Source organism: Myotis myotis, unplaced genomic scaffold (genome assembly GCF_014108235.1).
Source record: "Myotis myotis isolate mMyoMyo1 unplaced genomic scaffold, mMyoMyo1.p scaffold_m19_p_5, whole genome shotgun sequence".
NCBI classification, from domain to species: domain Eukaryota; kingdom Metazoa; phylum Chordata; class Mammalia; order Chiroptera; family Vespertilionidae; genus Myotis; species Myotis myotis.
The window spans coordinates 99,970,591-99,995,009 of NW_023416357.1; the positions used below are offsets into that span (position 1 = coordinate 99,970,591).

At 57.1% G+C, this 24,419-nt stretch overlaps 2 protein-coding genes across 6 annotated transcripts in view; one reads left to right on the forward strand and one right to left on the reverse strand.

Annotated features, from left to right (window-relative positions):
- The window catches only part of CORO7 (coronin 7), a 62,732-nt gene that overhangs the window by 24,485 nt on the left and 13,828 nt on the right, over positions 1–24,419 (forward strand). For all 5 annotated transcript variants that reach the window (XR_004967747.1, XM_036310659.1, XM_036310657.1 and 2 more), the window contains 2 exons: positions 2,599–2,685; positions 3,146–3,228. Coding sequence is in view for 4 of the 5 variants with exons in the window: in XM_036310659.1 (XP_036166552.1) it covers positions 2,599–2,685; positions 3,146–3,228 (170 nt within the window). In the remaining variant the exon portion in view is untranslated. The remainder of the gene's footprint in view (positions 1–2,598; positions 2,686–3,145; positions 3,229–24,419) is intronic.
- Positions 8,701–19,515, reverse strand: VASN (vasorin). Its single transcript, XM_036310661.1, has 2 exons — positions 19,394–19,515; positions 8,701–11,379 (listed from the first exon to the last, which is right to left on the reverse strand). The coding sequence occupies exon 2, from the start codon at positions 11,367–11,369 to the stop codon at positions 9,345–9,347; it is 2,025 nt and encodes a 674-aa protein (XP_036166554.1). The 5' UTR covers positions 11,370–11,379; positions 19,394–19,515; the 3' UTR covers positions 8,701–9,344.

Below are 24,419 nucleotides of genomic sequence, written 5' to 3' on the forward strand. Positions count from 1 at the left end.
TGTGTACATAGGAAGGTAGGAGATACAGGCTAAGGTATGTTCCAACCCAAGCCTGTGCCTCTGAATGAAAAACTACTCCATCACTGCCTGAGGACCCTGCTGGCTGGGTGTCACCTCCTCTCCCTTGCTCCCACCCATCCACCCTCTGCACTGGGCCCTTTGCTTTCCTAGGCCCCCTGCACTTCTGGCGTGGCTCACATCTGCTGATCCTTCATGTCTTAACTCAAATGTTACCTTAAATCTATTTCTCTCAATTATACTCTTTAAAAAGATACATATACACACACATACACACACACATATTTATTTGTGTGTTGTTTTTTGTTTGTTTTTTCAGAGAAGAATGGAGAGGGAGAGAGAGATAGAAATATCAATAATGAGAGCGAATGATCAGCTGGCTGCCTCCTGCACACCCCTCACTGGGGATTGAGCCTGAAACCTGGGCATGTGACCTGACCGGGAATCCAACCATGACCTCTTGGTTCATAGGTGGATAATCAACCACTGGGCCACACCGGCCGGGCTCAATTATCCTCTTATTGTACTCTGTTGTCATGCTTTAAAATAATGCACATTAGACCTTGAGCACACTTCACCACTATTAACACTCCTTGAAACTACCCTCCAGAGTAGGTCCCACTATGGTGCTCGTTTTACAGATAAGGAAACTGAGGCACAGAGACGCTGAGTATCTCATACTGGGATGAGGCTCTCAGTGGCCAGGCAGGGTTTTCACCCAGGCAGTTTGACTCCAAAGTTTGCAACCTTAACTGCCACCTTACCTTTTCATGGCATTTGTAACAGCATATCTATATTTATAAAAACCTAAGCAACCATTAGGACTGGTTGACTGATCAGTCGACTGGTTGCTATGACATGCCCTGACCACCAGGGGGCAGACGCTCAACGCAGGAGCTGCCCCCTGGTGGTCAGTGTGTTACCACAGCCAACCTCCTGTGGCTGGCCAACCTCCCATGTCCCTCTCCCCAGCCGGCCAGCCCTGATCAGCCCCAATTGCGACTGGGCGAGATGGGCCCCGATTGGCCCCAATCACCAGCCAGGCCAAGGGACACCACCCATGCACGAATTTGTGCATTGGGCCTCTAGTGGTGATCCTTTATTTGGTTCACATCTGTCTCCTGACTTGTATATTCTATGAGTTTGGAGATCTTTTCTGTTCACTGACCCAGTACCTACTATAGTGTGCAGCTCAAATGCTTGTATTGAGGAAAAGATTAGCAGTCCTGCTTCACCCAAGTACATACATGACTGTTCATCTGAGATCTCTTTGGTCCACCACCAGCTCTTAGCATAGTGCGTGTCCTTTGAGAGGCTTCCCATGTCTATTGAATGAACAGTGTTCAGATGCATTGTGAGCCATCTGGTTTGCTGCTTACACATGAGGCTTACACATGGGGTATTTGCATGCTGTTGAGAGGACGAGAGCCCATGTGACACTTCTGACCTACTCTAGGGTGTTGGGGTTGGGGCTGACCTTCACCCTGACCCCACAGCTCCTTTTGTGTGGAGAGAGAGGAGTGTGGGTTACTGGTTCTCAGGCTCTAGCTCTGACTTCTCTGTACCGGCTGTGGCTGGGTGGGAAATAAGCAGTGAGAAAAGCCCCTTGAATGACGCTGAGCTGTTTCCGATGGTCTCCCACGCTGGGGTCTGCCTCTGCGGGCTGGGGAGGGGGCTCTGGGCCAGCTCCTTACAGGCTGCCTCCCTCCCTCATTCATTCCCAAGGAGATCGTGGGAAGCTTGGAGGAAGCTGGCCACAGTTTGGGGTGAGCTATTTTTGGTAACAGGGTCTTTTGTCTCAGGCTCTAGAGGCCAGGGTGACTGGGAGGGAGCTGTTTGCATTTCCTCTGGCCTCTTGGACTCCCCCCCGTCTGGGCCCAGGGGACAGGGTTGCATATGGTATGAACTCAAGCCTCTCCTTCCTGGGTCCCAGTGAGCCTTCCAGCTGGCAGCTCTAGCACCATGGGAGGGCGAAGAGGGGCACTGCTATGCCTCTCCAAGGACATTCCACAGAGCTTGGCACCAGGCCCTCTCCCCGGCCCCCTGGCAGCATCAGGAGGCAGCAGTAATTCTAGTAATCCCTTGATTTGCACAGCGCTTTGCAACAGGCCTGTTTCTCTCAGTTGATCCTCATATAGTCTCAGCTGATCCTCTCCACAGTCCTGGGTAGTAGGCAGCCTGGGCAGTATGAGCCCATGCATAAGTGAGAAAAATGAAATTCTGAGAGGGCACACAGGTCCCCAGAACCTGGGGATGGTGGCAAGAAGCTGAGTGATACCTCCAGGACACCTGTAGGGGCAATGACATGCTACCCTTCTGAGTCACTGTAGCAAAGTGGCCCAATAGTGAGGACAGCCTGACAGTTCCCTTACGAGGAGGAAGACTGAGCCCAATCTGGGTGCTGGGTCTTCTCTCCAGGTATAGCACTGCCTTCAGCTGAGGTCCATCCTGTAGTGATATGAGGCTTCCTCAGTCTCTAACCAGCTCCCAAGGGGCCCCGACCTGGCCCCTCCTTTGCTCTGTTGGGCTGTTAGGCTAGTGGCCCTGGGATGGTTCAGTTTTCTCTCCTGCCTCCTGCAGAGCACACAGGCCCATGAGAACAGCAAGGATGGCCGGCTGGTGTGGACAGGCACCCAGGAGCACCTTGTGTCCACTGGATTCAACCAGGTAGGGCTCCTTGAAGGTGAGCAGGGACTCATGCCAAGAGAGCAGGGATGAGGCCCACTGGGAGGCAGGGGCTGCAGGCTAGCTCCAGGCCTGTCCATATATGGCCCTGAGTGCAGCCGGGTCTCAGAGCCCCAGGGGACCAACTACTGCTGAAAACTGGTAGATTCCATTTGTAATAGCTAAGCCTGACCCTGGGAACTGTGGCAGCTCCCCCAGGGACCAGAGTCCATGCAAGGAAACGCCCCTTGTCCCTTGTCACCTAAGGGCTCTTAAAGGGGCAGGACCTAAAAACCCAAAAATCTCCCATCCTGGCATGTTTCCCCCTACCACCACTGCCTTCTAAGCTCTTTCTGGGGCAAGTGCCTCTGTGCCAGGCAGTGTACCTGGGCACGAGGTTCCTGGGGAGCCCTGGGGGCTGACAGACTGACCTCTGAGCCTCTCTCTGTCTTCTCCCCCACAGATGCGTGAACGTGAAGTGAAGCTGTGGGACACCCGGCACTTCTCCAGCGCCCTCACCTCCCTCACCCTGGACACCTCACCTGGGTAGGAGCAGCCAGCATGTTGGGATGGACTGGGGGTGGGGTGGGGCAAGGGCCCAGACGATGTCTTGATTCCAAACCTGTGAATGGGCACCAATGCTAAGGGCTCCTAATGTGCCATGGCAGGGCCATCTGCAGAGTACAGGGCCCAGTGCAGCTATAAGGGCTTTACCTGGCTCAGATCCTGTCAGAGACATGACTCATCACCGGAGCAGTCAGGGGGTGTCTGAGGAGCCCCCTGGAGCTTCACCATCAGGTAGTGGTGAGGCAGCCCAGAGTAGGTGAATTAACCCAACTGACCCATCTCATGTGGCACTTAGTCATAGGGCAGACTTTTGGCCTAGGGACTCAGGTTGGTGTATTTTGGCATTTGGGGAGGAGACTGTGACACGGCGGATGCGTGGGTGGTCAACATGAGAATGCACTTGATTTTGCTATGGGTGTTTTGGGGGGGCTGAGGCTACAATAGCAAGGTGGACTTGGGATGGATGTGGGGACAGATGGGCTGGCAGGTTTGGAAGCACAAAGAGCAGAGGGAGGCAGGCCTTGAAACTGTGGGCTTTATGGGGCCTCCTCAGCCCTGGCTACATGCCCATCCCTTCTTGTCCTTGGTGAGGGGTATGCAAATGCACCTCATCCTTCCATCCTCTCAAGAAGTATGCAGGAGGATTTGTGGTGGTGCCCATGGGGCTCTGGGCTGAGTCCACTCTGTGCAGAGATGGCTCAGGGTCACTGTGGCTCACTAAGTGCTGAGGAGTGACCCATCCCTTCAGCCTACATGGACCCCATGTCCAGCTGAGGAAAGAGGCTTCAGAGTGTAGGGGACCAGCTAAGCTGGGACGGGAGGAGGCAGGGACCTGGCCCCTGTTCCAAAGCCTTAGCCTTGCTCAGCTATGACTCTCAGAGGGACTTGCTGGGACCCTTAGCACCACCACCAGGCAGGGGCCTGCAAAGGTCAGAGCAGGGAGAGGCCTTGGTCCTTGGATATCCTGTCAGCCACTTCCTCTTCTGTTTCACAACTGGGAAAACTGAGTCACAGGGAGTGCTATGACGTCTCCAAGTTCCAGGAGCAGCAAGGACTGTGTCTGGGGTCTGAGTGCCATAAGAACTGGCAGGGTGCTCCCCGGTTGAGTTTTCAGCGAAGGGGTAAAGGTCAGGGTGGCATTGACCCTCCACTCCCATCCTCTCACAGCCCTGGAGAGGCTAAAAAGCTGATGAAGTCCATTTTGCAAATAAGGAAGGTGAGGCTGAGCGAGCTCCAGTGCCTTCCTTGGAATTACAATTGGGTGTGAGGCTTTTGCCTGCTCTGGGCCCTGGGGTTTCAGGGGAGTCACTAGGACCCACATGCACTGGAGGAAATGGAGCTCCCTGGGCTCTTTGCTCTATTTCCAGCATCCCCTCCTCTGGTGCAGATTCTGTACTGGCATCTTGTCTTCTTTGCTTCCCTACAGGGCCCCCAGCAGGGGGAGGGAGATCAACCTGGAAATGGGACCCAGCACTAGCCATTAAATGCTCCCCATCCACCACTTCCTGCCTTTCAGGCTCCACCATTGGCCTGTGAGGGGTCGCCCTCCCCCTGAAGAACAGCCCCACCCCACCCAGCCCCAGCATGGCCTCTGGAGGAGTTAACTGATGCCCAAACCCCACAGTACCAATGGCCAAGGCTGACCCTGTAATTACAGCAGTTAAGAATAGCCTTGTAGGGCCAGTGAGGCCTAGAATTTCTCAAATTACTCCCAGATGGGCCAGCCAGGCCAGTGTCCCGCCCCCTCCATCCCCAGGTCCTGGCCCCTGCCTCCACACCGGGCCCACACCCTTGGCAGAGGAATTGGGACTCTCCAGTTCTCTACAAAGCTGGTGGATGACAGGGATGTATGCCAACCTCCAGGCTGGCCTGAGAGGTGGCAGGTCCCCTGCCCCACAAGGTCCCTGGAAGCTAGAGCCCTATACTGCCCTCCTGGGGTGTGAGAGCTGCTCAATGAACTGGACTAGAGATGAAAAGTGTATGGGTGGGCATGGCCATGGGCCTCCACTGGATGCCCTCAATTTCTTCTCTGTTTACATGTTTTCCATCTCAATTTAGGCAGAATGGTATATGTTCTTATAAGAGCTAGAGGGGGCCAGGGATCAGGCACACAGCCCTCCCCAGCCTCTTCATGGAGAACCCAGGGCCCCACCCTCCCAGAGACCTCTGTCTCAGCTCCCTATGCCTTTCTCTTTGTCATCCCTGTCACTTGTGGAGTGCACCTCACTAAAAGGAGATGTGTCACGGTGAGAAGAGCAGGACACCAGCGTCCTATCTGCAAAGCCAGATTCAGGCAGCAGGTCCATAGATGGCTGCCCTGCACTTCCTGTGTGTCTGGCCTATGCTTGGGCTAGTGTAGGGTGGATGTGGGGGGGGCCTGATGTAAGTGGAGGTGAGGGGCTGGTGGAGGTGGAGGTGGAGGTGGGGGGCTGGTAGAGGTGGAGGTGGGGGGCTGGTGGAGGTGGAGGTGGGGGGCTAGAGGGATCTGGTGATGAAGCAGCTTGTGCTCCATCCAGGAGACACACAAACACCACCTGTCCCAGGTTTGGTGCTTCCGGACTGGGTGCATGGTCAGGTGCCTATGCTGTAGGCAGGTAGGGATTTTTTCCCCTCCATGTTACTGAAGAGGTGGCTGAAGCCAGAGAAGTGGGTCCTCTGTTGAGATCATCCCAGCAACAAACTTGTGCAGGTTGGAGGCTGGGATTGGGTTTGCTTTTTCACACCAAAGTGTCCACCTCTGGCCAGACCCCTAACCCAAGCCCATTCATCAGCCAGAGGCATGAGATCTGTCAGCTAAGAAACCTCCAAACCTATAGAGAATGTTTGAGTTTATTTGAGCCAAACTGATGATAATTGCTGGGAAGCAAAACCTCAACAGACTGAGAAAATGCTCTGGAGAATGCCAATTTTACAGCTTATTTTATGCATTACAATCAAAGGAGAAGTAAGGGGTTAAATGAAATGAATTGGTAGTTGATTAGGAAGGCGGGAGAAAGCAAAGCGGGTAAATCTCTGGGATTGGATAAAGAATATAATAGACACATGCTTCTTTTACATTGGTAGGTATGGGGTAGTTACCCGTTACCATTTACAGCACCTAGGGATGGTATTCAGGGAACAATAGCAATGAAAGGCTCTGTGGTCTCTGCTCAGGTGCCATGGGTATGCCCTGAGGGATCTGGAAAAGGACTTTACTCTGACATTTCAAAAGTAATGCTATCTTAGATGCAAAAAGACTACCCAATTTGAGCTAGAAATTTTTATGTTCAGACCATCCTATGTGGTTACTTTCGGTTTCTAAGTGTGTAAGGCCCACCATGCAGGCCTCCCCCTGAGTTTGTCAGGTTTAGTATATGGCCCCTTTTTGTCCATAGGTCCCACACCCAGCATGTTCTTAGAGATTGGGTGCCCCCTCCCCGCCTGAGTAGTTTTTGCTCACAGTGGCCCCACCCCTCTTCTGGCAATCCAAGCCCTCCCCATGGCTCACAGTGCTCTCCTGGCCAGGGAGTGGATCTTGGGTGTTGGGAGCTGTGCTCGCCTGCTGTAAGCAAGCTGCTGTCTCTCCTCTCCCAGCCTGTCTCCCTATAGCAGCCGTGGGCAAACTATGGCCCGCGGATCCGGCCCGTTTGAAATGAATAAAACTATTGAAAAAAAAGACCATACCCTTTTATGTAATGATGTTTACTTTGAATTTATATTAGTTCACACAAACACTCCATCCATGCTTTTGTTCCGGCCCAGACCCTCCGGTCCAGTTTAAGAACCCATTGTGGCCCTCGAGTCAAAAAGTTTGCCCACCCCTGCCCTATAGGTATGGGCATGAAATGGGAATGTGTATAAGCCCATGTGGCACAGGCCCTATGGCAGCAAGGACTCAAGAATGTAGGGGCTGGCATTTGTCCACATCCATCCCTGGGCCTGGCCTGGAGCCATTGGGATTGCCTTGACTAGGGGCTACATCTTGGCTTGCCATCCCCCCCCGACACACACACACACACTTAGGCCGATCCTCCCTTCATCCCCCAGTGCTTTTTCTGGGAGGGCTCACACCAGCCCCCTTTCTTTAGGTCCCACCCACCCCCTGCTGGCCCATGAGGCCAGGGTTGGCTTTGCAGGGAAAACATTTATTCAGCAGCCACCGTGTTCAGCAGCAGCCCACAGGCCCACAATGGCCCCTTTGACTGGGCTGCCGAGGTGGGGGGGTAGGCCTCAGCATAGCCGTTCCAGTAATGAGACCCAGGCCCACAGGAAATCCACCTGGGCTGCCGCTGCTGGCTCAGGAAGATGGGGCCCCACCCAGGCCCGCTGCCACCATCCTCTGCCCCCGCGACCCATTGCTCACCTCCTTCCTTCTCATGCCAGAACCCTCAGCAGCCACTAATTGAATCCAGAGCCTCGCGTGGCCAGGCCTAACTCAGCACTGACATCAACGCCCCAAGCCGCAGGGCCTATTCCCCAGGCTTGACTGAGCTTCCTCCTTTTTGCCAGGGTGAGGCTAGGAGCCAGGGGCTGTGACCCACAGAGGGGCACAGGCATGGGGCTTTGGGGAGCCTTGCTCCAGCATCTGCAGGACCTCTCTGTGGCCCTAGGGACCACCATCTGAAGTTACTAGGAAAAGGTGCTCTACATCCATCACTGTCCCCAAGCTCCCAGCTCCCATCATCCCTGGTCCTGCCCCTGCCTGTGGTCTTCCTGGAAAACACTCCCACTTCCGGGGTTTTGGAAAGCCAGACACATTCCAACTGCAGAAAGTAAAGGGACATTGAAGGGCCACCAGGTCTCCACAGGCCAGACTCAGATCTCTGATCCTGATCCTTGGCCACCAGCTCCTAATAGTCTCTTACAGCCTCCTCACCCACAAGAGGGCTCCTGCCATTCAGGATCTGTGCTGCCCTTGACTAAGGCTCCTTCTCTGCAGCTGGAGCAAGAGCCCATACAGAGGGGCAACAGGACTGTAGGGAAGGTAAGCTGTGTGTGCTGCCTGCACCATCCATGAGGGCCTGGCAGGACATAGTTCAAGGCATCCCCTCCACAGAGGAAGGCAGGCATGGACTAGCTGTCCAATCCGTCCCTGAGAAAGGGCCCTTGGAGATCCTCTTGGCATGTATCTGCCATGAGCCTCTTACAGGAGCACTGCAGCTGGGTAGGTTAAGGCCGCCCTGTTATTTTTCACGGAGGTTGGAAACTGCCCAGCTTCTGTTGCTCCACTGGGAGGTTGGACTGGGTACCTCAGTGGAAACTGGGTGGACACAGCCCAGGATAGGACTTGTGGGAATGCCACCCTACCCACCATGGCCCTCCCAAGCCCAAAGAATGCTGGCCAGGGCCTGGTGTCCACTGGGGAGAGGGGTCCTGGCCCCCAGTTCCCCAGAGGGCTGTGCCTTTACACCTACCCTGCACCCCTACCCTCCCTCCACGCAGGAACCTGGGGTTATGCCAGAAAAACACTCATTTTATTTTATTTTTTATTTTTCTTATAAAAGGCCTTCATATCATCGTTTGTCTTACAAAAACCAAAGTCCTTGTCTCTGAGTTTGAAAACTATTTTCCCAGAATAAATGGGAAAGGATCTCTTATAAATATATTTTAAAAAAACAAAAGCAAAACTTGTTCCTAAAGCGTCTTTCTTTCCAGTTTCATTTGTTACTTCACTCCCTGGGGCCAAGGCTGGGCTACATACCCATCCTTACCCCCACTCTCCCTTTTCTCTCTTTCTGGGGGCTTCCTTCACTGGCCCCCAGAGTCTCCTTGGGTTGAGGGCCTGGCAGCCCTAGGCCTGTGTTACCAGCACACAGCAGAACCTGCCTGCCCTGCTCAACCCCAGAGGTTGCACATGGCAGAGGACAGGGCAGACGCCATCCTCAGAGGCACTTGGGCTCTGGAGGGGTCCTTAGAGGTCTTCACCTGGGTCCTAGCATCTTAGATGAGGAGACCAAGGTCCAGAGAAGGGGCAGGGACTTGCTGTAATCACCACAGCCCATGCCCTGATGTGACCTCATCTTATGGATCTGAGAACTTCTTGATCTTATAGCAGGAGGGCGCTATTCAGTCCCAGCAGGGCTGAGAGCCCAGCCCAATAGTCCATCACTCTCAGCTTAGATGTAGGGCTTAGTGGGAAGGGGCCCTTGGAGCCCAGGCCCTGGGTAGCCCATGAGTGGCACCTCACACTCAGGCCCACCAGGTGGGGCCTCCCCACCGCCCTCACTTGCCATGGGGCCTGGTTCTAAGGGGGCCTTCACCCCCTCCAGCTCTAGGGGCCCAGGCCCCACCTGCCCTTTGCCTTGAGCTGCAGCTGCCGCAGCCCGCCCCCGCCGCACGAAGTAGGCTGCCCCTACAGCAGCTAGGACAGCCAGGAGTATGGCAGCCAGGGCAGGCGCAATAAGAAGCGGCAGGTTGCCCTCTCGGGCCTGTGTGACCGGGGCATGGTTGGAGCGGACAGCTGCGGGGGTGTGGGCCTCTCCACAGGCCTCCTCACCCTCAGGCATCCGCCCAGCCCCCAGGGGCCTGACACAGATGGAGTAGGTGGCATTGGGCCGAAGTTGTGTGACCGTGTACTCAGCAAGTGAGGCGGGCAGCCTCAGTGTCACCGGCCGCTTGTCAGGGCCTGACAGGTTTCGGTAGGTGAGGCGGAGGCCCCTGAGCTGCACAGTACTGCCTTGCAGGTAGCGCTGCAGCCCTACCCTCAGGGAGGTGGGGCTTATTGGCTCGATCCCGAGGGGCAGAGGCCCTGGAGGCCTCAGTGTGGCTGGGGTGGGCGAGGGCCATAGTCCCTGCCTCATCAGGCTCTCACAGTACAGACCAGTGAAGCCTTCAAGGCACTGGCAGGCTAGGTGGCCCCTAGCCCCCCGGTGGCAAGTACCCCCATTGAGGCAGATAGATGCTGGGCAGTCCTGGGGCTGAGGGTCAGCTCCCACAGTGGGTGGGGTGGCAGGTGGCAGGCTCGGGGCTTTGACAGCAGGCTCCGTGGGGTTTTGCCAGGTGGGGGCTGGGCTGGAAGACGAGGGTGTGGGTTCCCACGCCAAGGACCTTGTGGTGGGTACTGTGGCCGTGGTGGTGGTGGCTGGGCAACCAAAGTCGGCATAGTCGAGGTCCAGGAGCATCTGGCCAGCGTTCTTGGGTGGGAAGTGGCAGCGTGTCTCCTCCGGGCTGGCCAGTGCCACTCGGTTCTCCCGCACCCAAGGGCTGAACCAGCTCAGGGGGCACACACAATTGAAAGGGTTTCGCGCAGCTGCCAGGAGCCGCAGGCGGGGGAAGAGGCCCGAAAGCTCATGTGGTAAGGCCTGCAGGCTCAGGTTGCTCAGATCCAGCTCCTGCAGGGCTGCCAGGCCAGCCAGGTCCTCAGGCCGCAGCTGGGCAATGCGGGTGTTGCCAGCCAACCGCAGGCGTGTCAGTCCCTGTAGACCCCGGATGGCAGGTGGCACACACTCCAGCTGGTTGTCTGACACATCCAGGTCGTGTAGATTGCGCAGGCGGCCAAAGAGCCCCTCATCCAGTTGCCGTAGCCCCAGGCCAGCCAGCCGCAGCGCCTCTACATTGGCAGTGTCCAGGGCACCCGGCTCAAGGGCCAGGAGGCTGTTGTGACTGAGATCCAGCAGCAGCAGGCTTGGCAGGCGCAGCGGGGGCAGTGCCCGAAGCTCGTTGTCTTGCAGCTTGAGTTCCAGGAGGCGGTCAAGTGCATCAAAGGCACCAGGCTGGATGTGGTGGATTCGGTTCTTGCCCAGGTAGAGGCGCTCCAGGCACCGCAGACCGCGGAAGGTCTCATTGGTGATCTCACGCAGCCTGTTGGCAGTGAGGTCCAGGTTGCTAAGGTTGGCAAGTGGCCGGAAGACCCCACTGGGCAGGCTGGTGATCTGATTCTGTGACAGGTCCAGGAGCTGCAAGCCTGGTAGGCTGGCAAAGGTACCTGGTTCGAGTGTAGTAATGCCGTTGTCAAAGACGTACAGGCCTGCTGTGTTGGACGGCACATCTCGGGGCACTGTGGTCCCCTGGCGGGCAGCGCAGAAGACTGTCTGTGGCTGGTTGCACTGGCAGCCAGATGGGCAGCCCTGCACCCCAGGCCCTGGGGCTAGCAGCAGCAGCAGCAGTGGCAGGGGCAGGGGCAGGGGCACACTGGAGCGCATCTTTTGGTCCCTGGGAGCAGAGAGGAAAGACAGGAGACCATGATTCAGGGGCCCAGGAGACAGCCATGCCAAGAAGTACTGAGAAGGGAATTCCAAGCCCCCTTCACTCCCTGCCCCCAAATCCTACAGCACACTGTAGTTATGAGTCAGGTCTGCAATGCCTGGGCCCAATTCCTGTCCCAGTCGCATCACTCTCTTGCTATGTGGCTTTGAACAGTCACATGACCTCATTATGCTATCAGTTGATACTTCCTGCACTGTCACCATGGTTCAGTGGGTTGATGCATGCAGAACAGGGCCCAGCCCCCAAATACTCAACGACCACAAAGGACCTCTATACCTTCACCCAGTTCTCCCCCCTCTGCAGCATGATCAAAAAGCATCAGGCTGTGGCCCTTCCCCCAGGCTCGCACCCCAAAATCTCTGCTGAGGTGGACAGGGAAGCAGGGGGAATGGCGGTTCCCTCCCCGACGCTTCTTCGAGATTGGTGGGCAGTCAGCCCAGTGCGTAAGTAGAGAAGCTGGCTGCCCCAGGCCACCGGCCTCTGCCGCCACGCTCTACATCCTCCAAGTGAGGAGAGACCGCAGTGGGAAGACTTCACATGGAAACTATGGGATTGGTGTTTTTCCACTTGTGAAGTCAGACCTGCCCAGGACGGGAGCTGTGGGATGGCCAGGATGTGGCCAGTAGGAAAGTTCCTAGGGAAGGGAGCAGAGGTGCTGAGCAATTGGCAGGGGGAGGGTATAGGGAAGGAACCCTGTGTTCATATCCCCTTACGGGCACAATGATAGAAGTAGAGGTGCGGGGATCCAAGCCTCCCTGGGTTGACCCAGGGCTCAAGTTGGGTGGACATTGGTTGCATGGTGGCCCCAGAAGCAGTGCCAGACCTGGAAATACTCCCCAGATTCCTTCATCTACCATTTCTTGGGTTCCACTGTGGGCTGGGCACTGAAGCAGAGCCGCAGCCCTTCCCATGTGCCGGTGTCACTGAGCATTTAGCCACCTCTTGTGGTTTCCCCAGCAGCCATTCCAGGTGGAAACTATTTTCATCACTCCCAGATGACAGAAAAGGGGGGCTCCTAGAGGTGCAGTGACTTGCTGCCGTTGCACTACTGAGAAATCTGAGCCAGAGCCCCGGTCCTTAAGCAGGTCCAGGTGTGGCTGTGCCTGCTGCCTGATGCGGGGCCCAGACTGGCCGGGGTAAGTGGGAGTGGCTCCCCCAGTCATTCCAGGCTCTAGCTTATAGCTTGACCTGCCCAAGAAAGGATGGGGCCACAGCTGGGGCCCACCTTCATTCAGGCTCCTGGGGAAAATCTAGGTGCCACCCCCAGCAGTAGTCCCCACGATCTGAGCCTGTATAGCCCGAGAGAGGCCAGCACCCCTCCCTTCCAGGCACCTCTGCTTACACAAGGGCCTTTTGTGCTGGGCGCAGCCTCCCCTTCCCCCATACTGGCCGGCTGTCAGGCAAAGGCAGGTAACATGGCCCCCCCCACCCAGGGTGCCTTCTGCCCCACTGCCATCTATTTGGGTTGTCCCTCCCTCAAATAGGGAAGTGTGCTGGAATATGAGGTGGAAGATGGGCAGGTGGTCCGAGGATGGATTCAACAAGTCACTGGGGAGGCTACTGTGGTCTTAGGCCAGTTCTAGGTAAAGGCTGCCGCCAGTTTTGGTACCCTGCCCACCTGCAGGGTCATCCTTGCCTGGGAAGTGGGGCCATTGGTCTTGCCCTTCACTAGTTCACACTGATGACTGCCCTTCACAAGTGAGCCAGGGAGGCCTTCCCTGACCCCTAGCCAGTGCCCCTTCCCCTGCTCTCTAGATTCCTGGCTGTCACATGCATCCCTGGCCCTGCCAGTGCCATCTCAAGGGGGAGCTGTGCACCCCACCCAGCCTACTCCCCTGTGAGGACCTACTCCACCCTCACTGACTCAGAGTTCAGCCTGGCCTCCAGATGTGGGCTATGAGCATCCCCCACCCCCACGTGGACGTGGGGGGTGAGCCACCTCCCCCTGAATCAGCTCTCCTGGAGGAACAGGCCGGGGTCAGGAAGAGAGCAGCCAGACTCAGGGTGGGAGGGGACCCCTCCATGTGGCCAGCTTGGTCACCCGTGACGCTGGCTTCCCATAGGACTTGTATAAGGTCATGGTTAAGAACTCATGCTCTCGTCAGGCAACCCTGGGCCATGGGTGTCAGAGCTGTAAGGTGTAGACAGTGGTTTCTCCCAGAGCCTAGGCTTCTTCATCTGTCCCCCAGACGTTTCAGAGGAGACACCTCCCAAGACTGGGGCACTGCTGGGGGCACTCCCCACTCTGCATTAAGGCGGAGGCCAGCATGGGCTCTAGGCTTCGCTCCCTTGAATCAGCAAAGTCCTCATGGGGGAGGGAGGCAGTGACTGCTATGACTCTGTCTGGACCTGAGTGGCAATCTGGCTGAGTAGCTGGGAGCAAAGGCTGCATGAGGAAGAGCGACTGGCATCCTGGGCCGGGGAGACTTCAACAGGCAGCAGCTAACCTGCTTCCCACTCCCTAGGAGGCAGGAGTGAGCGCCTTGGCCTGAGCCCAGATCCATCACTCAGCAAGGATTGGCACAGGGGCTTTGGAAAACAGCAAATGAGGGCTGGTAGCTCCACGGGCTCTCCCACAAGGGCCTGGCACCAAGAGCAGAGCAGACATCAGACAACTCCCCCTCCCAAAAGAAGGGGCACAGAGGGCCAAGACTGACCGTGGAGGAGCAAGCATCAGGTAGTAGGATCATAGGAGACAGAGGCTTGAATTTGGGCCCAAGTTCTGCCCCTAAATTGTTTCCTGGGTTTCTCAGCTGCCTTGCTTCACCCTTCAGAGTTGTTCTGAGCACCCAGTATTCTGTTTTCAAATGCGCAAGTTCTTCTAACAAGTTCTGGAAGCGATTCTGCTTGTCTGGGCCCATGCTGGTGTGTGAGTGCATTGGGGGTGGGGGTGCCTCATGAGGGGGGTTGGGTCATGGCTGCCCTTGTCCAGCCAGTTACAATTTCAGCAGCTCTGAAGGACCAGGGGCGTGGGCTTTGATATCTGATCCTCTGACCTGAGGCAGGGAGGTGGGACCTTTCTCTCTGAAAAGGGTGTGGGGAGAGTTCTGGAGGCAACCCTGGCATTTGGAGGGGGCGGGGGGGGGGGGGGACTAGAGGGAGAGGGCAACAGGGTCCAGGGCTTCGGTCCTCCATCTAGATTCAACAAAGCCCTACCTTGGCCTGGCCCTGCCATGGTTTGGTGGAAAGAGGCAGCAGGCAGAGGCCTGGGCTCTGCTGCTGCTGTCCTTGCCAGACCCCAAGGAACAGTTTTTGGGATGGTACTTTAGGGTCCAACTACCTGTGTTTGCAACCTGGCCATGGGCCTTCACCTCAGTTCCCATCTGTTAAGTTGGGGGGCTGGTAATAGCACCTGGTTTTCAGGGTTGTTTAGTTTGCACTTGGAGTACATTCTGAGTGGTCAGTCAACATTCGCTACTGAGGGTGTTACCCATAATACCTGAGTCCGCTCTGGGAAGGATGCCATAGTGTGAGAGGCTTCATGCTACTTTCAGCACAGACAGGAAGCCTCCTGGGCTGAGGGTAAAGCCTCCATGTAGAGGCTGCCCACCCCCCTCCCCCACCTCCACCCTTGGGTATGGGCGTAGGAGAGCAGCCTGATGGAGAGGAACCTTTAATTTTGGAGGGGGTAAGGGGTGAGCTGTCTTCTGGCCAGTCCCCTTCAGCATATGACTTCAGGGTGAGGGGAGAGCAGAGTGAGGGCTCTATTAGTAAGGACATCCATCATCGCAGCTCTCAGAGGACCCAGAGTGCCCCCACCCACTCCCAAGTATGGGACACACAGAGGCATCTGCCCTGGGTCAGGCAGGGACTGGAAAATGGGTGGAACCTGGGCATTTGGGTGACTGCATCAGATCTAAGGCTGAAGCATCTCACTGCTCCTGGGGAAGGATAGGCCAGCATACCCCCCTCCTGTGCCCAACGCTACAGAGTAAGTGCAGGGGTCGGGTACTATAGGCCTGACCCTGGGGCCCTGGGCCTCTGGCTCCCAGTGTTGGCCCGCCCGGGCTAAGCACTGCCGGCCAGGCCTGGCAGCAGCCCAGCCCAGGAGTCTGCCAACCCTCCAGGCAGGCGGGACTGTGCTGGCGGCCAGGACAGCTGGCTCCAGTTTCGCTGACGTGTCTGAGGAGGTTCAGGGCCCAGGTCGGGCCCACCCGTCTCCCCATCCCCAGGACAAAGCAGCCCCTGTCCCAGCAGGACAGAGCGGTTGAAGTCTCTCTCCTGGGTCCTCAGAGAAGGGGCCAAGAGGGCAGAGCCTCAGGTTCCTCAGAGATGGCCCTCTCTCCAGGTGGGGGCCAGAGCCTTGCCCTATGATTAAGCTGGAGGTCCCCACCAGTCTCGGTGTCTCTGCCTTACCCCATCCACCACTCCAACTGGCTCTGCTCATTTACAGATAAGACCCTGACACTCAATTAGTGACCTCATCCAGTTCCCTTCCCTTGCTGGGCTTCCATCTCCCACCTGGAACCCCAAGGGCTTCTCAGTCCCAGCTGCACATCAGAATCACCCTGACAGCTTTGGAACATTCCTGATGCCTGGGCCCCACCCCCAGGCTCACGAAATAAGAATGTCTGGGGTGAGGTCTGGCAAGCTGTGTTTTGGAAAAGCTCCTTGGTTGAGTCTCCCCTCCAGCCAGGGCTCAGACCCTGGGACAGGAGGCTGCAAAGGGGACAATCTGGACATCAGCTTGTTTCTCCCAGTCAGGGCAAGATCCCTGAGCAGGTGTGGGGGAAGAGCAGCAGCCTGCCAGGCCTCGGGTGGGGACCTTCTGTGACACTGTGGGTGACTTGGTAGCTACCAGACCTGTCAGCCCAGGGCAGAAGATCAGTGACTAAGGCCAATCCACAGCTGAAGTGAGCCCTCAGGGCAGCGGGACGTGCCATCTCAGTCAGGAGAGGTGCCACTCTGTTGGGAGAGGACACCTGCTGCCCCGGGAGCTATGTGGTGGCTGGGGCCCAACTAGAAATGGGCCAGTCCAGATGCCTCTCCTGGCACGCGCAGGTGTGATGCCACGAGGGCTGGGCTCAGACACTGGGGCCCTCACTGCCCTGTCCCCACCCAGGGCCAAGCACCCATCAAGAAAGGTCCTAACCCTGCAATTAACCCTGACTTTGCCAGAGGAAGGCCTTAGTCACCAAGGGAGGCCACCAGCCCCACGCCAGCTGGGCCCAGGCTGTCTGGGACCTAGACGGGGTCTGAGAAGGAAGTGACCCCAGAGGAGGTCTTGCCCTTCTCATGCTCACCATGCCTAGAGATCTAAGTTACCCTGTGGCAGAAGTGGCTGGCCCTTCCTGGGATCTGTGCACTGATCAGTGGGCAGGTGGGATTGATAAGGGGAGCTACCCCCTGCCCCCACCTCCCCTCACTTCTCACTGCTGTCTATCCAGTGACCGCCCCAGCCCCAGCCCCAGCGCCAGCCCCTTCTCAAGGCAAGCCAGCTCTCTCCTCCCTCCTTAATTAAATCTCTCAGGCAGCCTCAGAGGAATGTCAGAGCCTTATTGCATTTCTCTGGAGGAGACTGGTGGGGGGGCCTTCCCCAACCTTGGAGAAGAACTGGCTCCTCGCCTGCCCCCACCCCCTAAAACCGAGGTGGTCTAAGGGAGCCTGCCCCAGCCTCCTCATACCCAGGGAAGCTGGAATGAGGAAAAGCGGGGGAGGCCTGCAGGCCTGGCCGGCCAGGCGGCCCAGCCAGCTAAGGGAAAGCAATCCGGCTGACTCTGGAATGTGGAAACCGATAAAAGGAAGAAGGCTGAGCCTGCGCCCGCCCGCCTGTGGTGTATGCAGACTCCCGCAGCACCCCTGCCCGCCCCCAAACATAGCCCTGCTCCAGTCACGCGCACACATACACCCACGCCCAAAACACGCCCAGTGGGCTGTGTTCTTACTTACTTACTTACACACACACACACACACACACACACACACACACACCCTCCCTCCCCATTCTCCAAGAACTCTCACAAATTCCACAGCAGTGAGGGGAGCTGGTTTTCTTGGCAGTGCAGACAGAGCCTTGGGCTCCCCAACCCAGGGAGGAGACTCTAAGGAGAGCTGAGGGGGGCTCCGGAAGGGGTCACTAACCCATTTAGGTGGCATTGCTGCCCTTCCCATGAGTTGAGGGCTTGCCAGTGGTCAGGGATGCTTCTCTCTGGTCACCAGGGGGTACTGGCCGGCTGGCCTGCTGAGGTGGAAGCTGCCTCCTGGGCCCAGCTGGGACCCCGCTTTCCTGTTTCCATGAGCTGCCTAGCCCGGGGATAGGGTCAACTTAGAAGCCCCCATGAGGACTCAACTCTCTTTACCTGGGACTTGTCCCAACTCCCTCAGGGCTGTAGTGGGGGGTGTCAGGACTCATCTTCTGCTCAGGGCATCTCCCTGGCCCTGGGGCTGCCTGACAGGAGGGCCTTCTTGGGGAAAGAAGAGCATGTCTAAGGGTCTTCTCGTGTTGAACTGCCTTCCCCATTTCCAGAGTTGAGAGTGGTGCCATCCCAGCAAATGCCCTGGAACACTGGCCCCCAATGGTCCCATTTGACTCTCTGGACCCACAGGTCCCAGGGTGGCTGTTTCAGTTTACAGCAGCACAAAGCCAGGGAGGTGGGGTCAGGCCATGCCTAGGCCCCCAGCCTGGCATGAGTATGCTGGTTGTCCCTCCCTGGGCCCAGGAGAGACCAAATAATGGTCTGGAGGGAATCCAGCTGGGCTGCTCATTACCAGAGCCCTCTTCCTGCCTCTGACACTCTGTTTACAGAAGCTCTGGGGCCTGATTCCCCTGGGAGAAGACAGCAAACTCAGGGGACTGCTCTCCCATCCCCCTACCCGCTTGCCTTAGTGCTGTTGGGCCCTGCCAACAACTGGGCCCTAACTGGATTCACTGTCTGCTGGACCAGCTTGAATGGACCCTACTTGGAGGGTACCAGCCCAGCCACCCCTTTGTACCCTTAACATCCAAAAGTCCAGCGTAGTGAGAAGTGTCCTTTGATGTCCAGTCCAGTTCCTCTAGCCCCAGAAGCTCTTGGGGGACACTGGGACCTGGTGCCTCTCTCCAGAACCTCACCTACCCTTGGTGCAAAAGGCAAGCAGGGGACACTGGGACTCTCAGGGCCTCTTCTCTTCCTCCTTCCCACCTTGCAGATTCCATCCCTATTCCCCAGCGTGGGGAAGTGGTCAGCAACCCTGGTGTGGGAATGGTTAAGGAATGGTTGGCACCAATCAGCTGATCTGCCAGTGACCACAGGGGGACCTTGGCAGCCCTCAGGCCCCAGTGCTGCCAGCCCTGGGACACAAAGAACTAGGCTGGCTCCAGGCCATTGGGTTCAAAGCCCAAGCAAAGCCCCTTCTCTGAAAGAGGCAGAGATGATAATACCTGGGGCCCAGGCACTCAAGGTCTGCAGTGTCTTGGAGTGGAGGGGGTGGGAGGGCGGGTGGCGGTGTGGAATGGTGCATTAGTACCTGCCAGCCACCCGCTTACACCTCCCTGGGTTGCATACTTGTGCCCCCTCCACTTCAGCTCTGTCCTGAGTGACAAGGGCTCTCAGGACCCTAGCGGGCCAATCTGCATAGGGGCACCGGGGCTCCAGGTACAGAACTAGACCGTCCCACTTTACGAGGTAAAAGTAACCCAAGACTATGGCGTGGCCATCCCCTCAAAGGGATTTGATTCATAAAACTGGTCATGCCGGAGGGCCCAGCCGTGGGAGGAGGAAGCGAGGGAGGGGGTGTTTATTTTGTCTACTCGCAGCCCCGCCGGCCGGTCGGCTAGCCCTTGTACACACACATCCGCGCGCGCACCCGGCCAAGACTGTCCGCGGCCGGGTCGGCCCAGGTGATGGTGCGGGGCTGAGGGCGCATGCCCGCCCTGAGTGCGTGTGCGTGCGGAGGGGGATCTGCGCGGGTGGTCGGCGCATGTGCATAACCCGCCTCCGTGGCGCCCCCCATTCCCGTCCGCAGCCCAGCAGACACTCACCGGACAGCAGTGGCGGGAGCCGGGCGGGGCGGGCCACGGCCTCAGTCCTTCCCCGCCGGCCAGACCGGAGGGTTCCTGGGTCCCGAGGCAACCGCGTCCACGTACCCCCGCCGTGGGCTCAGGCTGCGAAGGCAGCTCGCGGGAGGCGGGTCGCGCCTTTAAGGCAGGGGGGAGGGGCTGCCGCTGGCGGGGGGGCGGGGTTGCTCCCCATTGGCCGGGGCGGAAAGGGGCCAAGGGAGACCCGCCTCCCCTACCCACTGAACGGGTCATTTGGCTGGGCGTCCTGGTCCTCACCCCGCAACCTCCCTAACTCGGGGGCGGGAGAGATCGTGTCTTTCCCGGTGCGGAGTCAGGAGTCCAAAGCTCCAGGCCGGCGAGCCGTGTTTGCCTTATGACCCGGGACAGGTCCCTGTTTTTCCGTATAGAAAGCAAGCGAATTTCAGTGAGACAGAGTCCCAAACTCGGATGCTTGTGACATAGCAGACAGGTGATATAAATCCGAGGAGCAGACCCCAGAGCCTGTGCAGACCTGGACAGGCAGGGGAGGAGGGGAGTGGGGGCAGGTGTAGAAACTGAGCCCCCACGACCTGCTTCAGCCTGCCAGAACTTTGGGTTTTTCAAGAGAAACTGGAAATCTGGATTTTTATTATATTTTTTAGGTGAAATCTCTGAATGTGCTATTGTTGGTAGTTAATCCCAATTTCAACAACTCCTGGGCAGGCTCTTCTGAGAGCCTCCTAGATAACAAACTCTTAACACCAAATCTGAGTTCTGGGGTCCTTTTAGACATGACGACTTTCAGGCTGTGAGCATCCCTGGGTCACCTTTCCCGTGTTTTAGATGAAGGGACTGAGACACAGAAGGGGAAGTGACCTTCTGTCCAAGGCACCACAGTTACAGGCAGCTCCAAAGCCAGAATGTGTTTGTGGGGGTGGGGGGCCTGGGATGGGGAGGGAGGTTGGGCCTCATCGTCAGTGGGTGGGGCCTGAGTGCAGCTGACAGTGGCCCTTGATGGGGCAAGAGGGACGTGTGCCAGGGGCTGGACTAGTCCAGAAAAATCCCCTGCCTTGGAGGATTCCAGGAAAAGGCTCTGCCCTCCTCCCATACATGTTTGTGGTCAGAGGCATGCCTCAGCTTTGGGACCCAGCTCAGCTCCTAAGTTCCAGAGGGCCCCTGGACACCCGCCTCTTCTAGCCTGGCCTGCAGCCAAGGCCTTTGCCTGGGGCAGTGTGAGTCTCAGGCCCGAGGGCTTGTCCCATGAGGCTGGGCCACACCATGGGGTGGGGGCAGCATAGGTGGTCTTTGCGGGACTTGATCACCTCCAGAAGACGGACAGCCTCCATGTACAGTTGCTAATTAGCTGAGCAGGGTCCAGCTGTAACACTTACCTCCCAGACTTCCCCTCTCAGCTCCCAGCTTCCTCAGGGCTTCTCCCCCACAGGGCCCCTTGCCAGGATAGGCAGGGGTCTGGACACCACACCTGCCCTCCTTGATTATCTTGATATTTGTGTATGTGTAGCATAACTTTTGCACCACTGTTCCTGCGCCAGAGCTGGCCCTTGGGTGTGTTTCATTTGGCCTATATGGGGCTTTTTAAAACTTTGATACCATTGCAAACATTAAAAATTCGGTGGTTTCACATTAAAGTGGGACTTCCCAGCCTGCCTGAACAGGAACTCTCAGCTGGAGCCAGTGGCAACTGCCCCCTCTGACCAAACCTCAGGCTCACAGGTCACCGCAGTCCCCACCACTCCCAGTTGTTTCACATGAGGCTGCTTCACTCAGTTTCCTGAAGCACCATGTGGCTCTGGTCAGACTGTATGTCTCTGCCTTTGTGTCCTGTGTCCCCTAACACCCTCAGGAGTGTCCACAGATACTGTAGGAGGGAGTGGGTGTTCTGAGGACCTCCAGCTTGACTTTTCCCAAAGAAGAGGCCCTGAAGCCTCTTACCTCTGCAGCCAGTTCTCCATGATGGAGAGACCCTATTTGCCTAAATGGTCCATCTCCTGCCATGATCTTGCACCCTGGACTCAGGCCATGCTCTTATCCACCTAGAGGTTCAAGGGCAGCTTCCAGGAGACCACTCCCAAGTTTGTCCATCTTTTCCTCATATGCCTTCAAGATACCACCCCCCTTTAGAACCTGGTTACCTGGAGCTTCTTTGAGGAGTGTGAGGCCGAGCTTAGTCCAAGGTCCCCACAGCCCAGCCTGGGTGACGGAGACAGATCCAAGGGACCTGGACTGCTTTGGACCAGTGGCATTGCCAAGATGTGGGCTGATGGGGAGAACAAGAGAAGGCCTAATGAAGCAGGCACACCTCACTACTTCCTGTGTTAATTGTCAGAATATTGGGAGAGTTGATATAATTATCAGAGATTGATCCCCTGTGTGACCCACTCTATACCACCATCATCCTGCATCTTCCGGGAACTTGGGCTCAGAGCTAGGAGGCAGATCTGAGCTCTAGGCCGGACCCTGGTCAGAGCCCTTTTCAGTGGCAGGCCCAGATGTTAGTCCTCCCCCTGTGCCATGGCAGCAGGAGAGGTGACTATGCCAGCTCTCACCACCTCTGGCCTTCTGCCAGGCAGGGGCTCCATTCTGCATTCCAGACCCAGACCTAGCGTGGCTTTCTTGGTAAGGCCTGGGGTCAGGCCCATGCTAGCTGTTGGCCAACCCTTGGGGGCTGGTGCCATGACCCTATTTCCTGGCCAGTGCCTTGGCAGGCAGGTGCTCCCGCCTTACCGAGCTGCTCAGATAGCTCTGCCTGAGGTGAGGAAGACTGGCTTGACCTGTTGGAGGAGCCAGCCCTGCCCTCTATGACTTCCTGCCCCCGCACCCCGAGCACCTGAGTCAGTAAGCTGGCCAGCTGGGACTGATGGGGGTGTGTGCAGGGAGGCCAGGTCAGACCTCTTAAGGAGGTTGGTGTAGAGCACAGGTGAGCCATCAATGCTGTGGTGGAAACTACAGTCCCACCCGTTCTCACCAAGGCAGCAGGAGTGCCCAGCCCACTTGTCCTCAGACTCTGCCCCGAGCCCATCATCTCTTGTTTCCACTCCCCCTACCCACATGGTGACCTCTGCACATCGGCTCCTATCCCTGTTTTAATACTTCAGATGTGCCATCAGCTTTTCGTTGCTTATCTGATGGAGGCAGAACACTCCTTCTGATGTATTAGATCCCATCTTGTCTTGCATCTAGCCTCCCCAAGCCTCAGACCTTCACCGTAATTGCCCAGGCCACCAACTACATTGTCCTCATTCTTCAAACAGCCCCTGCACCCACCTGCCCCAGGCCATTTGCTCATGCTGCTCTTTCTGCCTGGAACTCTCTCCCCTGGACTTGGGAACATCCCCTCTGCTCTCTGCTGTGTGTCCTCAGAGAACTTTCCCTTCACATATTTATCTGTGGACTGTGTCTGCCTCTCCAGGTTGGGAACTTCTGGAGGTCAGAGGTAGGGTCTTTTGTATCCACCTCCAGTCATGCCTGTAGGTGGAGTCAAGGGCTGGGCACAAACCAACTTGCCTAAGGAATGAATGATTGAGAATGAATTGAGTGAAAGCCCTGTTAGAGCTGCTGGATGGACCCGTGTCCAACCCCTCTGAAGCCAGCATCAGTGTGGGGGGCACCCCAGGCCACACATTCCTTTGTCCCTCCTGCCTGCCCCTCCCCCAAGGCAGGCAGTGGTCAGACCACGTCAAGAAGGGCAGTCCTGGCCCTGGCTGATTTGGCTCAGTAGATAGAGTGTCAGCCTGTGGACTGTGGGGTCTCGGGTTCGATTCTGGTCAGGGGCGCATGCCTGGGTCGTGGGCTTGATCCCCAGCAGGGGGCATGCAGGAGGCAGCCAATCAGTGATTTTCTCTCATCATTGATGTTTCTGTCTGTCTCTCTCCCTCTCCCTTCCTCTCTGAAATCAATAAAAATATATTTTAAAAAAAAGAAAAGAAGGGCAGTTCTGAGCCAACTCTCCCTGCTAGGCTTGAGAGTAATTAGAGGCTGTATTACTCACAGGTGACCAGCCCAGGGTCTTCCAGGAAGCTGTGGAGGCACCCAGGGCCCCACCCAGCTGCTCAGCTCACTGTAGCTCCCAGCAGGGTATGTGAGTGGGGTGTAGGTGGGCAGCAGGCAAGCTTTGGGAAGTTGGCTGGGAGGGGTGGACAGGCAGGGGAGGAGAGGGCTGGGCCCTTTGTTGCTTGGGTGGGGATAGAGGCAGCTGTCACAGCTGGGTGACTGCTGACCACTGGGACCACAGTGAGGACAGGGTTCTGTGTGGAGACAAGTGTCAAAATGGGGACCCAATCCTGTGGGTCCCCAGGGACATGAAACCAAGACCAGGAAACAAATGGATGAAGGCACCTGCCAGAGTTCTGGACCCCCTGCCCCTGAGACCGTGGGCTGGAAGGCAATGTTCACAGGGCTGGGGGCTGCGAAGGGCCTCCTCAGGGCCTGGAAAAGGGGCATCGTAAATCCCTGGCCAGCCACAGGCCCTTGGCCAAAATCAGATGGGTACAGAGCAGCAGGGGTGCTGGGGGCCTCCAGCCTTCCCTCCATGTTCCCAGCCACCGCCCCTCCGCAGACATGCCTTGGGAACGGGGGGATGAAGAATGGGGAGGCAGGGAAGCTTGGCAGCAAAGGAAGCCCTGCTCTGGCTCAGGCTTGGCCACAGGGGATCAAGGTTGGTGTGGAGGGGGAATTTGAGTCTCTAAGATGTCATCAAGGCCCCAGGAGCCTGGGGTGACTGAGGAGATGGCCCCCAAACCCTAGTGCAGACCTGGAACATCCACCCAACTGCACTGGATGGGGATGGAGGGAACCCCCGAGTTCCAGCACCTTCTCACCTGCCCTGGTAATGCTGGCATGATGTCTAGGCTGCTTAAGGTGGGACCAGGGACAAGGGACAAAATGTGGGGTCTGCCTGGGGTGAGATTGGGGCTGAGGTACAGAAAGAGGGGATGGATTCCCTGTGCCCAGGGCCCAGCACAGGTTCTCTAAGTGAAGCAGATAGCAGATGGAGGACTCTGGAAAAGAA

Excerpts from the sequence above, each read along its gene's own strand:
- VASN (XM_036310661.1), bottom strand. The coding sequence starts at position 11,369 with ATGCGCTCCAGTGTGCCCCTGCCCCTGCCCCTGCCACTGCTGCTGCTG.